The following is a 14,549-nucleotide window of genomic DNA, read 5'->3' as shown; positions in this document are numbered from 1 at the left end:
CCTAGATATACTGCTCTGTTTCTACTCAAGCTGTTGGTGTTTGGCTTCTGCATTCCCTGGAAGCAGACCTGCTGTTGCATCCTGCGAGTCATCACCAGGCTGCTTCAGTAACTCATCTTTCCTTCCATTCACAGGTCTTCTACGCATGGCGACTCAACCCATGTGAGAGCTCTCTTATGTGAGTACCCAGCAGCACACTTTGCTGTCTGTGGTCTGTGGACATTGACTGGCATCTAAGCGACACCCCAGCTCCCTCCTCTCCCCCTAGACGCCACTGTCTTAGAGCCTCCATGTGCATTTGCTATGACATACATCAGTGTTGATGAGAGACAGGAACACTGCCGGGTGATCTTGAGCTGCCAAAATAATCAGCTCTATGCACAACATGGCTTAAAGGATTTTTCAGTTAGCAGCATGCATCCACTAAAGAACCTAGACACTCATATTTTTTCTGGGGACTTCCACACTCTAGACTACCGCCACACAGGCAAGGCACCTTTGGCCAGTCCTGTGGAAAACCGGATGTATCGGAGCGTGGAGAACCTTCACTGGGCAACAGTTGCTGACTCTGGGCTGTATTCTCACTGCCGGAGCCTGGATAATGAGATCATCTTTCGCTATAGAGGCACCAGTCAGTGGACAGAAGGCTGTGTGGATGTGGCCCCAGTACAGAGCACATCGGACTCTCTGAGAAACCTTTCTCTCCGTGCTAAACAGACATCTCGATCGGCACAGAATGTGCTCCTCCCTCCCTTTGCCAAAGTGCCTCAGTGGCTCTTCCCTTCTGCAGAGGAAAGAGCCCTACATGGAGATGCCAAAAAAGAGCTGAAGGAGAAGCTGAGACTGCAGAGCAGTAAGGTGGCAGAGCCCTGTAAGCCAGTGCGTCCACAGGTGGCCCTGCCTGACCTGATGGCCCAGGAGTTTTTTGAATGCCAGATGTGCCGGCAGTACAAGAACGGTTGTGCTGTCAACTGCTGCACAGTTTTGGTGGAACACGCTGCTTTCAGGCACAGCCTCACAGGGAGGCAGAGACTGTGTTTTGCACACAGGATCATCAGTCCAGAAGACATCAAGCAGGAGGCTCAGAGGAGGCTTCAGCTCCGAAGGCAGAATAGCTCCCCCAATTTGCCCCTTCAGCATGCTGGGGAAAGCCATGAGATGGCCAAATCCAGAACAGCAGAAACCCTGGAACAATATAGTGGGGAAACAGATGTCAAAGCCACACTGGGACAGAGCAAGAAAGGCCGCTGCAAAGGGAGGCTCTACATACCCACCTTTGAGGAATTCAAGCAAATGAGAAGTAAGGAGGCTAATTCATCTGCCAGGAGCAGTGGGCCAACAGATTGCTTGAATAAGGGTCTGCCTGCAAACCAGACCCTGGAGGAGGAGAGCAATAAGAATATCTGTCCAGAAGCTCAGGAGACCAAAGCTGTGAATGAAGCCGCTGCTACAGCAGAGGATGATGATGATGTGTTCCATGAAAACCACACCTCTGCTGGCTTTTCCCAGTATCCAGCCACATGGGATGGTTTCAGAATGAGCAGCCCTGAGGTGAAGGACAGAACCTTCCAGATCTCCAGCCTGGATAGATCGCCAGTGCCCATTTGCTCTAGCCCTATTCCACGATCACCTTTACAGGCAGTAGCAATACACAGAGCTGGGCAGGAGATCTTCAGTGATGAGCAGCAGAAAGGAGAGACAAGACAATTAAATGATGTTCTCCACCTTGCAGGGCAGTCGCTGGCTTCTGAAGCCCAGTCCTCTTGCTGTTCATCGCTGCTGTTAGAAGCCACAGACTTATCCAGCTATGGAGCTAAGCTACAAAAAATGAAGGATGAATTCATAGGCTCAGCCCTGGAACTTATTAAGAAAAGGTAACATGCTCTGTGGGGTCACCTGAAAGCAGTTTCCTTTTTAACAATCTGGTCTCTCTCCTGATATGTACATTTAACTCCTGTATAAATACATTGTTGGCAGAGCCTTTCATCTTGGGGTCTCTGATAGCCACATGGACGTGTCTTTAAGCTGTTGAGCTTAAACTCCATCTTTGTGTGGGATTAAACATCAAAAAGCATTTTCATCTAGACTTTGCCTTTTTGTACACCTAAATTCTGTCAAGACAGCAGCCATTAGTAGTCCTGACAGCCAATTTCCCACCCATTTTATTTCTGTAATAAATTGTTGAAATATCTTTTTTCTTTTTTTAACACCTGTTAAAAGTAGAGGACAGCCGAGAGATGCAAAGTACTAATAAGATTCTTTTGAAAAAAGATGTAGAGTCTGTCCCACCACTGCAGGACATGAATTTAGGTAGCGTGACATGCAGCAACAAGTGCTTTCACTTGCTGCCTGTATGTAGTGAACTAGCAAATAAGAGCAAGATGGATGCTACAAGTCTTTAACCATCCTCTGGAGACCAGCACAGGCAGCAAGTGAAAGTACTTGCAAATACTGTCCTTCTGCCAACTCAGACAGTGTAAGCCGTGAGAGAAAATACTTGCGTAAAGCCTTCCTCCCTCTTCTACCAGTGTTTTCCCTTCTCTGGGTAAGATGTTCACAAGGACTGCTTTCTCTATCCTGGTTTTGGTCACTGCAGTCCTTGTTACCTCCCTCCTGCCAAAGAAATGGGGATCCCTTTCTATGCAGGCAGGTGGCTCAACAGGAATCAGCAAAGTTCTGGAAGCTAGGAATTTGGGGCAGTTATCACTGTTTTATCACTAGATAAGGCTGATGGGAAAAGGAGGAGTAAGTGTTGGTGGAATGGTTTGTTTCCATATGCTTGGCTTTCAGGACTGGCTTTGCAAAGAATTACATTTGACTTGGTTCCTGGCTGCTTCCGACATCCACAGATGCGGTGTGTGAAATGCCAGGGCATCAACCTTGTACACTGGTTTGGTATTTCTGGAATGCTAGAGGTCTGAGACTGGACTCAGGTTTTAGAGGAGATGATAGTGACTTCTGCACAGGAATGAGAGTCGTCTGAAAGAACTTCTGTGGAGCTGAAGCTCCCCGTGTAGACAGAGCCAGAGAGACAAGCAGAAGTACTTCTGCAACTTTACAATCCAAAGGGAAGTAGGTGGTGTCAGAGCCCTAAATGCTTCCTTCAGCTGTCCAGCATTTGTGCTTTTGTTCTAGAGTATGAAAACCCAAAGAAGAAACAGATGAGAAAGTTACGGTATACAACCATTTTCATTGAGTAGGCTATTTTCATCATTGATGTGAAATGAAGTACACAGAATGGCACAAGCCATGAGTAAGAGCATAAGAACAGCTGTCTCCAGGCAGGTGAAAGGTTTGACTAGTATCTGGAGCCCAAGGTGCACGCATAGCAAAGTATACAGGAAATGAGTGGTGCATATGATCTTTCTTCCCACTACTTTCCAAGCCTCCAAACACTTTCTGCCCAGGGCCTTTATGGTTTCAGTGTGGTTTCTGTGCTTTTAATATCCATGGTGGTTTTTGTTTCTGTGAATGTGTTCAGTCTCCCTAGTTGGATTTGTTAAAATATATGAGGTGATTTTATTAACACCAAAATGGTAATTGATCTAGAAATGAGAATGACAGTGGTTCCAGTATTAGAGAAGTTGTTTCATGTGAAGGAACCACCCTGGCCTGTATATTTTCCATAGTAATAACAATTAATGATAAAGATTGTCATTTCTTCAGGACAGCAGGAGGAAAACAAATCTGTTGGCAGTGTCAGGGTACTGTTTAGTGGGAAACTCCAGTTTCCTTTGTCTGGAAATTTCTCAGTTATTTTCCATGGTTTTCACCTGAGACTGTAATGTGCCTGAATATTATTTATAACTCAAGCTGATTCTCACTGCAGAGGTGGGAGACTTTTTGTCTGGATGTTTTGGGGTCCTAAATTATGATCACTGACATCCAGGCCATGTTTTTTCTCCAAGTCTCCAATGAAATGAGCTGAAAGCTGGGGATTTGGTCCCATTTCCAGATACTGAGCTCAGCAAGCCTTTGATAGAGATGTTGTGATGGAGCATCACAGAATAAGGTAGATGAAATTGTCTTCTCTTTCTAGTGGTTCTGTGTAAGTATTACAGTTTTACAAAGCAGTTTTGTCTGATAAGTTAATTGCCTCCCTAGTGATTCATAGTTAATTACTTAAGACTCATTCAAATGGCTTAATATTTCATCAGTGAAGATTTGATTTTCAGCTTCATAATTATGGTGGCTTTAGCCCCCTCATAGGTCACTGGATACCTTTAACTTAGGTTGTAGTCCTGGGTGGGAAGGGGTGTTGAGATCTAGGTGGAAATCCTGTAGGCATTTCAATAGTCCAATTTCTGAAATTGTTTAAGCAGCTAATTGCTCAGGAAAAGGACATGCAAGGACCTGGGGTTCCTGTCTATGAAATGGGGGACAAGGTGACAATAAAAACCTGCACAAGGAAGCCAAGGACATGACTAAGAAAGAAGGCTTCCTGAAAAGAGTGATGGGGTGTATTTAGGATGACACCAGGATGGTGGGTACAATAACAGCTTCTCATAGCAGAGGACTCCAAGTCTTGAAGGCAGGTGCCAGCAATGGTCAAAAATGTTTCCATTGGTCAGAAAGAGCCAGGAACATGTGGACAGGGCTGAGAACTGCTGGCATGGACAATGAAACAACCATGAAGAGGCCCATAGAGACCATGAAGCAAAGCAGGTGCATTTCCTGTTGTACACCACACACCCACTGCCTTTGCTTCCATGGGATTCAGAGATGATGGCCCGGAGGTTTAAAAGGACATTTGGAAAGAACCTGTTGTCCCTGTGCTGGCCCAAGCGCGCTGTCCATCTTGGAGAGAACAGGGAAGACTGGCAGAAAAATCCTATCCCAATAAGTGATTTGATCCCACAGAAGGAAACGTGCCAGAGTGCCCCCTCCTGCAGTTCTGCGTGAGAGCAGAGGGGATGGCTTGAGCAGGTGTTGGGGTGGACATGCTGGCAGCCCAGATCTCTGCCAGGGGGAGAGGATCTGGAGGAAGGGCCAATATCCCTTTTTCTTGGCAATGTCTCCTCTTCCTCCTAACCCAGGGGCAAAGGTTAAAGGAGCAGCCCTAAGTTTTAGTTCTACAAAACTGCTTGTATCCTCCCTGTTTTGTCAACATCCCTCTGATCACGCCAATGGTGCGGTGCACAGCGACTGCTCTGTGGAGCAGCACTTACCCCAACATGGCATGGCCAGTACATCATGCAGGAGGGATCTAATCACAACTAGAAGTAGAGCAGTCAAACCAGGGATGAGGAAATCTCCTTTCACATGATGTGGGCTCTGCATCATTGCCTTTCTTACCTCTAGCTGACCAACCATGGGGTGGGTTGAATTTCTCAGTCTCCAGTCACACTTCCTTAGCTCAGCTCTCTGGGTAGTATTGGCTTATTCCCACTGCAGGTCATGTCTGGAGATTTTTTAAAAAATATCCCTATTGTGTTACGGAAACCACAATAAGCAATGGCATCTGGTCCGCAGACCTTATCAGCAGAGAGCTGCTGTCAGCTTCACTTAAGAGGAGCAGTAATATACTCTGGAGTACTTTCCATGTTTAAGTGGATGATCTTGAAGCACTGTAAAAATGACAAATGAAAGCTCAGCTTCCTTCTGAGACTATGGTCCGTATGGTGGTGATCAAGAGAAGATAATATTCCAGTTCTGAGCTCTGCTACTGACCTTGGACACATCCTGTTGCCTCTCTGTGCCTCAGCATGGTCCCTTCTTTCTGCACATTTCAACCAGAAACTGTTTGAGTAGGAGCAGCTTTTGGAAATGGTGGTTTTCTGGCAATGGCAGATCCTCTTGAAGAGCTTTCTTGCTCCCTAACCTCTGCTGTCCCTCCCACAGGTGTGCCCAGCTGAACTGTTCATAGTTTACCCAACTCAATGAAACATCAATGAAATTATCTGGCTGGGAGTACATGAGGGAGGGTATTTTTTTTAAACCCAGATGATTTCAAGACCGATTTTAGATCATGGCCACACAGACAGTTACACTGGACTGGCCGAAGGTGTGGTACTCCAAGTGTAGCTGGGGATGGAAGGGAGGAAGGAGACAGGAACCTCTTAAGCCAGACCAGGCCAGGACAGTACCATGGTGGGACCACAGCCTTGCTGTGTGCCTGCGCTGCTCTTACTGCAAGCCTGTAAGGGGGCTAATGCAGTCTGTACTGCAGACTGCTCCATGACAGCACTGATGTTGGTATCCCCTTTGTACAGGCTGGGGAGCAGAGCCCTGAGGGGATGAAGCGATGCTTCAAAATCCACGTGGCAGGGAGTTAGCACAGCAAAAAGTAAAAGCCAGGAGCCTGCTGTTAGCACTGTGTCATTGCTGCACAGCCATGGCTACACTCTTTTAAAGTTGGTAAATTCTCTGGTAGTGTCATCTGGGACCTGGAAGCATAAATGAAGATGAAAAAGCATCAGCTGGAAAGTTGAAACCAACTTTTCTGGCTTGACATCAGAGCCAGTTTGTGTTCTGGGAGATTTGTTCCCTCTTCAGTGATTTCACTATTGGCTGATGGTTTGTTATCGGAGCCAACTGTCATTCATTGTAAGGAAAATGCCCATCTGTCTCACGTGTTTGGTTGTAGCTGACAGTGTTAGAATTGCACATTAGCAGTATGGCCTACCAGCATAAGTTCACAAATGAAGCCTTTAAGAAGAAGCAGACTTTCGTCATAGGAGACTTTTGTTAAGCCTAAAATACATGCATAACCTGAAATATGTTCCAGACACTGGCTTCCTGTATGTACAAGCATCCATATCCAGTCCTCACAACCTTTCTTTTTAAAGGAATCCAAGCCCATAAAAATTAAGTAAACCCAAAATGAAAAAATTAATATACTTCCAAGCAGGCTTCATTATGCATGGAAATAAGGTGTCTTAGAAAGTCTGTTAAAAAAAAATGTATCACAAGTAATATCACAAACTACAGCCTGCCAACTACTCTGTCAAGTCAGTGGTTTTGTACCAGACTGCGTCTGTCTGGAGAGGTGGTGTTGTCTACAGAGAGGGGAACATGGGGTTGGAACAGGCTGCCTGTATCAGCTAGGCCAGGCCCTTGTTAGCACCAGACAGCCGTGAATAAGAGCATCCCAGAATTGCCAAGTGAGAACAACAGACTCTGCCAATCTTTTTGGGACTCTTAAGTGCACCAGAAGGGCTGATCCTGAGTTCACTGAAAGCAGAGGGAATCTTTCCAGTGGTTTCAGCGGGCTTGGGATCATATGAGATGAAGAACAGAAGGAAAGCTCCTTTAATCTTCTAATCTCTTCAGAGTATTACGGTTTTTAGCAGGTGATTTTCTTCCAGATGAGCAATATGGTTTCTGTGTTGACAACATCTCTTTAAACAGCAGCAAATATGGATATGGCCTACTTCGAAAGGTTTTTCTGGTCCCTATGGGAGAACCTCATGTTTTATGGACACAAAAACGCCCTGTGAACACCTGAGTTTTGATACCCCAGACTGATGCTGCCATGAGTGCAATTACCCAATTTGCACTGCTGTAACTGAGCTATGTTTAGAGCCCCTGAAACACACGTACAGCCATCCATGCTGACCAGTCTAGATTCCTGCCTGCACTTTTCCCGAACTGGTGCAGCTGGTTCTTTGAACCTGGGCTTTGCTGCTCAGTCTCATCTGTGTCAGGAACGGCAGGTGAACTGCATGCATGACGTTCATCAGAGTCTGCTTCTTCCCCTGCAGCTGCAATGCTGAGACTGCTGCCAAATCCCCCTCCAAGGGACAGTGTGATCTGAGGGAAGCTGATCTCCCACCTCCGCAGGACAGCCAGCAGCCCACAGCGATGTCCATGGCAACAGAGACCTGGGAGGACAAGCCAAGCAATGAGACATCCAGCGACACTCCACCTGCAGGGAATGTAAGGGAGAGGAATTCCCCTCTCATCTTGAGCATGTGTTTAGGATTTTTTTCTTCTCAGAAGCTCTAAAGGATCCCTTCATTGTAGGAACTGGGCAGACTGGGAGCCTGGGATCTGAAATCACAACAACTCCCATGAGTGATTAAACTCTGTTAGAAGCATTTCTAGTGCCTTTTCTATTACAATTAACGAAACAGGAGTCAGTTTTGTGCCCCTGCCTATCTGCTGCTGCATCTCTTGCAGGGAGTTCAGCAGTAACTCCTTTACGGCTTATGGCTTTCACTGTGCCACCAGCCCCTCATTGCTGGACTGCCCAGGAGATCACAGAATCCCTCCTAGATCCCACTTGGTCAAACCGCTAATGTAGGTAAGGCATGGAGGCTGGAGTTCCTGACCCTGCAGCACTGAAATGTTCACAGAACAGAGGCAAGCTAGCTCAGATCCTTGGAGGACAGGCTTAGGCACCCCTTTAGGCCTTTAGCCAGGACTATGCTGTTGACTAATTCATGGTTATTTAACAGCTGTGATCCAGCCACCACAAAGCCACGGTACTCGGAGCTACACAACAGCAGAGGGAGAGGGGTCCTTGCTGTTAGGACTAAGCAAGACAGAGGGACCTGGGGTGACAGATTTCCTAATGCTCATGTAGCAGAGCTGCATTTACAATTCCACAGCTGATGAGTTGCCTTTTCACTCCTTTGGCAACCGAAGTCCAGTGGCTGCAAACCAGGCGCTGCTTTGACCACCTCCTTGCTCCAAACCCACTTGCTTTTCTTGCAGACCCCCAGTCCTGGCTGCCGTCGATCCAGCTCTGACATCGTTCATGAGAGCACGGATGGTGCCAAGGCCCAGCGGGAGTGCCGGCTGCGGCCACACTTCAGTGACCCTATGCCGACAGACTCGGTGAAGAGGAAGCAGCTGGAGCTGAAGATCGCAGCTGCAGCACGGCAGCATGCACAGAAGCGCCGGCAGGAGCGAGACTACGGTATCCACATTTCTGCACACTCAGAGGTGGTTGATGGGCCAGATGCTGAGCCCTGCTATGCTGGTGTAAATATGGAGTAGCTCTACTGACCTAGGGGAGGGAAGCATTCTGGGTTTAACCCAGGCGTGCAAGAAGTCAGGATCTACTCTGCTGTGTCTGTCCCTGACTGGCAGATGGCAGGGGAAGAGAGAGCCCAAATGAGTTTACAGGTATGGGCAGTGCAGGGATGACAGGCCCCAGGCTTTACCTGGGAGCCGTTTACTTCCGACCCCTGCCCTTCCCAGCAGCAAAAGAGGCGGGGAGGAAGGGTTAACAGCCCTGCTTTCACCAGATCTCCCCCTCCTACAGAGTTCCTGCACTCATGGCTGTGCCAGCTTGAGTTCCGCGGGTAAGCTCTGTACAGCTGGCAATGCCTGTAATGATTTGTATTCTGTTCTCAGGTCCAGTGGTAGCAAAAGCCAACCTTGGCCATGGTGGCAGCTTCGATGAGACCCACCGTGCCCCACGTGGCTCCCTCCGCTCCAGACATCATTGGAGCAATGTCAGCAGCCTGAGCACGGACAGTGGGATTGTTGGTGTGAACGATGTCCGGGATGACCTGGATCCCAGCGAGGCCACTCGGACCAAGTCAACGGATGTGGGGAGGGCAGATAGTGGCATTGGCCAGATGCCAGCCAGAAAGTGGAGGAACAGGGCATCTGAAACGCTGAGCTCACTGCAGGCCTGGGAAGCCCACCGTCCCTGCACTGACTGTGGAGAAAGGGACCTCCCGGTGGAGACGGATGTGCAGAACTGCAATCAGAGGCGGGCTGACCTCTGTGAGAAGTGCCGCAAGCGCAGGACGGAGCGCAAGGAGTCTGTGCTGGAGTTTGTCAACACAGAGGCCAGCTATGGAGAGGACCTGCGCATCATCAAAGAGGAGTTCTACCTCCCCATGCAGGCGGCTGGGCTGCTAAGCCAGGAGCAGCTCCTGGGCATCTTCAGCAACATCCAGGAGCTCATTGATCTCAACGAGAACTTCCTGGAGATACTCCAGGAAGAGATCGATCAGGCCTTTGACCAGGTATGACACTGTGTGCTCTAAAGGGGCCAGACTGGGCAGACAGGAATAGGTTTTGTATTAGTGAGGCAGCGTAGGTGGAGCAGAGGATCAGGGGGTAGGACTCCTGGGTTCTGGTCATCTACCTAGTCCATTGCTTCCTCAGCTATTGTAAACCAGTGATCTCAGTAGGCCTGTGCCAGGTCACAGCTGCTGGCCTCACTCTCTGCTGTGGTAATGCCACTGACATTAGCAGGCCATCAGCAGTCTAGTTCATTTATCCCATTAACAGGACCTAGCTGTCCCATTACCAAAGTTAGCTTTAAGCCAGTTAGCTTGGACACTGATAAGAGTGTGACCATGGGGGCACAGAGATCAGCTTGATCTGGCTCACAGGCCACGCTCTGGCAACCCTGAGCTGGCTTGCTTCAGGCTGGCTTGGGTGTATTTGCCTTGGGTTGCAGTTTATCGCAGCTTGCCCCTAGGCTGGCTGCGGTGCCAGGCAGCACATACTGCCCCCTGCCCTGGTGACAGTTGGCCCTTGCAGCTCTGTGTACCAGTTGTTTCTACTGATGCACGCTGCCTTGCACAAGGAACTTCCCTGCCCCACCAGCATGGTGGTCAGACGGCAGAGACATGGAAATAAGACTCTAGAGCAGCAGACAATCACTCCAAAGGACATATAAACAGCTCCACAGCCTCCTTTTTTCAAGAAACCTAAAACCCACTTGTTGCTTTATCAGTTTCACCAGGATGTTTTGCTCTCTAGGAAACACATCCCTCCTTTCCCTCTCTGAAACCCTGCACGTCAGACTGAGCGACATGTCTCAAAAACTGGCAACTTTGACAACCACTCTCATGCACCTGGCACAGTGAAAACAGATGTGCGCTGTGGGTGTGATGTCCCCTGTGCTTAATTTATTGAGAAAATGTCTTCTACAAACAGCTGTGGGTTTCTGTATCTCCTCCTCCATGTTGCCCTTTGCAGTCAGAGCTCAGTACTGCACCAAAAAGCTGCAGCAGCCAGAGAACTGCTCCTTCTCTCACTGCTCAAATGAGTAGGGATTGCAGAGCGTGTCAGCATACACCTAGACAAAGCTAAGAGCATCATGTGGCACCAGATTCTTACTTTGCCCTTATTTTATTGCACATCCAGAAATCAGAGAACAATTTACCATGAAATTTATTTTTCATTTAGGCATCAAAGTAGCCAGTAAGAGCATAACTGAAGGAGACTGTTTCCTGGCCAGGCCAGTTGCTGGGATCAGCTGCAGAAGTTGTTACGTGCTATGTCTGTTACTTGAGTTACATGCCTCTTCTGCCCATTTGCTCTTAAACACTCGCTGTTAATTTATATGGCAGAGCTGCCGGCAAGAAGGGCCCCAGTACACCCTCCTGACTAGCAGGCTCACTCTGGCCTCTGGCTTTTGAGCCCCTGCTCCGGTGAGCTGGCTGAGCCCACAGAAGCAGAGAAGACATCTCTGTATGTGTAGATGCAGTTAGACCAGCTTTCCTTCCCCTCCCCATGCACTGCTTCCCTCCAGACCTGCAGGGACTGCCTTTCCACCAGGAGGGGTGAGCCCAGTTCCACCTTTGGTCTGGTGTTCACCAGATCCTGCAGTAGGTGCATGCTGATAGGACTGAATGCAGGCTCTGTGTTTGTGCCTCTCCTGAACTAACCCAGCAGGGGCTGTATTGCATGCTTGTAGGGTGATGACGACCTGATGACCGTGTGCATTGGCGAAGTGTTTCTAGAGTTCGTCAACATGTTGCCAGCCTTTCAGACCTACTGTCTTCAGCAGTCCTCCTCCGTGAATATGCTCAACGCACTGGAGAAGGAGAAAGAGTTGCTCAGGTGAGAAAAGGGCTGAGCGTATTCCTCCAGGTTTTGGGGACAGGAAGGCACCAGGCTGAGGCTGAAGCCTTTGTCAGCTCATCTAGATCAAAGTTTTGATGCTAATGTTCTTCAGTGATGAGCTGTTCTCTCCTGGAGTGAGGAGAGTAATTTATTCTCCAAAAGATATTCAGTCCTTGTTATCTCCACTGAGACAGCCAGTTGGTCCCCAGTGGTGTACTGTATTTTGTGGTAGCAGTGTTTGCCCACTGACCACTGCGCTGAACTATCACCAAGTAACACCCAGCTGAGAACAGCTCTCAGTCGCTGCACCAGAGCATGATTTGGATTTCCACTGGGGAAAGCCACTGTGTGAAGCATGCATGATTTGAATTTATTTCCCATTTGTAGCCCTGTTGGGCATCAGGCAAGTCACTTCTCTTTCCACTGCAACAGCTTAAAATGATGGCAGTACCAAATTCTTGTTTGGAGTGCTTTGTAATCTAATGATGAAAGGAGCTACAAATGAATGTAATCTGATATAAGCTGATGTATCTGCCTCAGGCCTACATCAGTGTGTACCAGAGAAAGATCACACCCTCGTTGTTTTACAACGATTTAATAGAAGACTGCTAGGATGTTACATGCTAGTGTCCCAGGCACCTCATTGCTGTTCTGCAGCTGAACACAGCTGCAGAAATTGTTGTTAGTTTTTGAGAAGACAGAATTCACAAGGCTGTTAAAACCAGAGGGGGGGCTGCGGTGCCCAGCAGCTGTCAGCACCACATTGTCCATTTGCATTTAGGATTGCAGCATCTGCTGGCAGAACAGCCACCATTTCATTCTCTCTTCTTAAATCCCTGCAGAATATTCCTCAATGTCTCCCAGAATGACAACACAGCACTGCGGCGGATGAACTTGAGGTCCTTCCTGATGGCCCCTTTGCAAAGAGTCACTAAGTACCCACTGCTGCTCAGCAGAATCATCAAGGCCACCACTGAGTACCACCCAGATCATGGCAGCCTGCGGGAGGCCAAGAGCCGCATCGAGTCCCACCTGGAGCACATCAACATGAAAACCAAGCAGGAGGGGAACACGTGGACCCTCCGATCCTTTCGCCAGGACAGCAAGAAGAAGAGGGAAGTCATCAACATCGAGATGAGAGAAACTGCCCTCAAAACTGTAGGCTGGCTGCGGGAGGAAACACGATTTGTGATGGAGGGGTCTCTGCAGCTGGCCCAGCCCCCCGATGGCCAGTGGGTGAAAAAAGGCAGCAAGACCCTGAAGTTCCAGAACATGCAGGTCCTCCTCCTGGTGAACATGAAGCGTGTGTCCGAGTCCAGCCTGGAATCAGCCGAGCCAGGGCCTGTGAAGGATGCCGTGCTGGTACTCATCAGGGACAAAAATAACGGGAAGTTCCATTTGCTCAGGGAGCCCTTGAGGCTGAGTAATTGCATTGTCTCCACTGATCCTGACTGCGACGACACTTTTGAACTCATTGAGATCAGGCGGGAGGCGTTTGTGTTCCGGGACAGTGACCGGGCACGGACTCACCACTGGTTCAGGCAGATCAGGCGGTACTCGAGGGAGCTGGGCTCCTGGAAGAAGCGGCGGAACGCACTGCCCAACATCATGATCAGCACCCCTCACACCAGGCCGTAAGTCCTGCACGGGCAACACACAGGGAGACTTGGCTTGACCAGTGCCATGTGCAAGGACCATCTAGAGCCTTGGTGGCTTGAACTTGCTCTGCTCCGTAGACAACACAGGGAGGAGCCTGGCCCACAAAGACTCTTAGCAGCACTGGAAGCAAGCATCACAGCCTAATTCTGGTCTCCAGGCTCAGGACTCACAACCTGTTTTGTGGCTGATGTACATACAGAGATGGGCTTCCCTCGAGGAGCAGATCTCTGGAGGAAAATACTGAGTTTAACTTGTTAATATTGCACTGCAGGAGAATGATGTATGATGCTTGCCATTGCATGGATCGTGTTGAAAGCCAGTCTTGACAACATGAGAGAGGTTTCCACCATTGACTGTATTTCATCAGCATTAGGTAAAGTCAGGGTCAAAATTAGGTGCAGTATTATGCAACAGAGGATGAAAGTTGGAGACAATTACGTTTTCCACTGCTACTCCTAAGGACTGTATTTCATTATTCACTTCTGTATATTCAGTCAAAATACTTGTTTAAAAAGAAAGGTCTTTCATCTTTAATCCAAATCAAGTAGGTATCAATTTGCTCAGATTCAGCTGCATGCACACAGCAAAAGAAAAAAAGCAAACAAGAATAATAGGAGTTCTTGCTCTCTGACACATACACCCCAAATATGCGTAGAACCTGTGGAAGAGCAGTATACCCCCACTGAAAGTCTGTTATTTAACTGACTTAGGGACTAGAACATAATGCCGCATCTGAAATATCTCAGAAGTGTATGTAAATATAGCTCTGCTACCACTAATAGTGAACTTAAAAGTTTGCGATTATTTAAATGATGTAATCTAGTGTATTTCAGAATTTAATTGAAAGGAACAATTTACATTGTACTGTAGAGTAACATAAAAGGTTTTAATAATTATGTTTCAATGACTTTAGGTGGGTATTTTTTTAAATATTTGTATTCTGGAGTAGATATTTCATTTAGCCTGGGTGGCATTCAGGTGAACAATGTGCCTACATCTGTTCTTTCGATCTCCTGAACAGAATTCAGGGGCTACTCCTAATGAGACTGGGAGAGCAGTACAAGCCTGCTACCCTAATTCTCACTAGACAACAACAGACTGGCACAAAATCTTAAGCTCTGGCCGCAGTC

The 14,549-nt window shown here is 48.1% G+C and overlaps 1 protein-coding gene across 4 annotated transcripts in view; it reads left to right on the top strand.

The window, feature by feature from the left end:
- LOC128143895 (kalirin-like) overlaps positions 1-14,315 on the top strand; it is a 47,844-nt gene extending 33,529 nt beyond the window's left edge. For 3 of the 4 annotated variants that reach the window (XM_052791820.1, XM_052791818.1, XM_052791819.1), the window contains 6 exons: positions 135-1,874; positions 7,704-7,878; positions 8,659-8,863; positions 9,304-9,926; positions 11,612-11,757; positions 12,603-14,315. In XM_052791820.1, coding sequence (XP_052647780.1) covers positions 304-1,874; positions 7,704-7,878; positions 8,659-8,863; positions 9,304-9,926; positions 11,612-11,757; positions 12,603-13,398 — 3,516 coding nt within the window. In that variant the 5' untranslated portion in view covers positions 135-303 and the 3' untranslated portion in view covers positions 13,399-14,315. The remainder of the gene's footprint in view (positions 1-134; positions 1,875-7,703; positions 7,879-8,658; positions 8,864-9,303; positions 9,927-11,611; positions 11,758-12,602) is intronic. The other variant, XM_052791821.1, reaches the window with a different exon arrangement.
- Positions 14,316-14,549: the final 234 nt, after the last annotated feature.

The sequence above is a fragment of the Harpia harpyja genome, chromosome 7 (assembly GCF_026419915.1).
Source record: "Harpia harpyja isolate bHarHar1 chromosome 7, bHarHar1 primary haplotype, whole genome shotgun sequence".
NCBI lineage: Eukaryota > Metazoa > Chordata > Aves > Accipitriformes > Accipitridae > Harpia > Harpia harpyja.
Note: the sequence above shows the minus strand (reverse complement) of the source record. Positions and strands in the feature narration are given on the sequence as shown.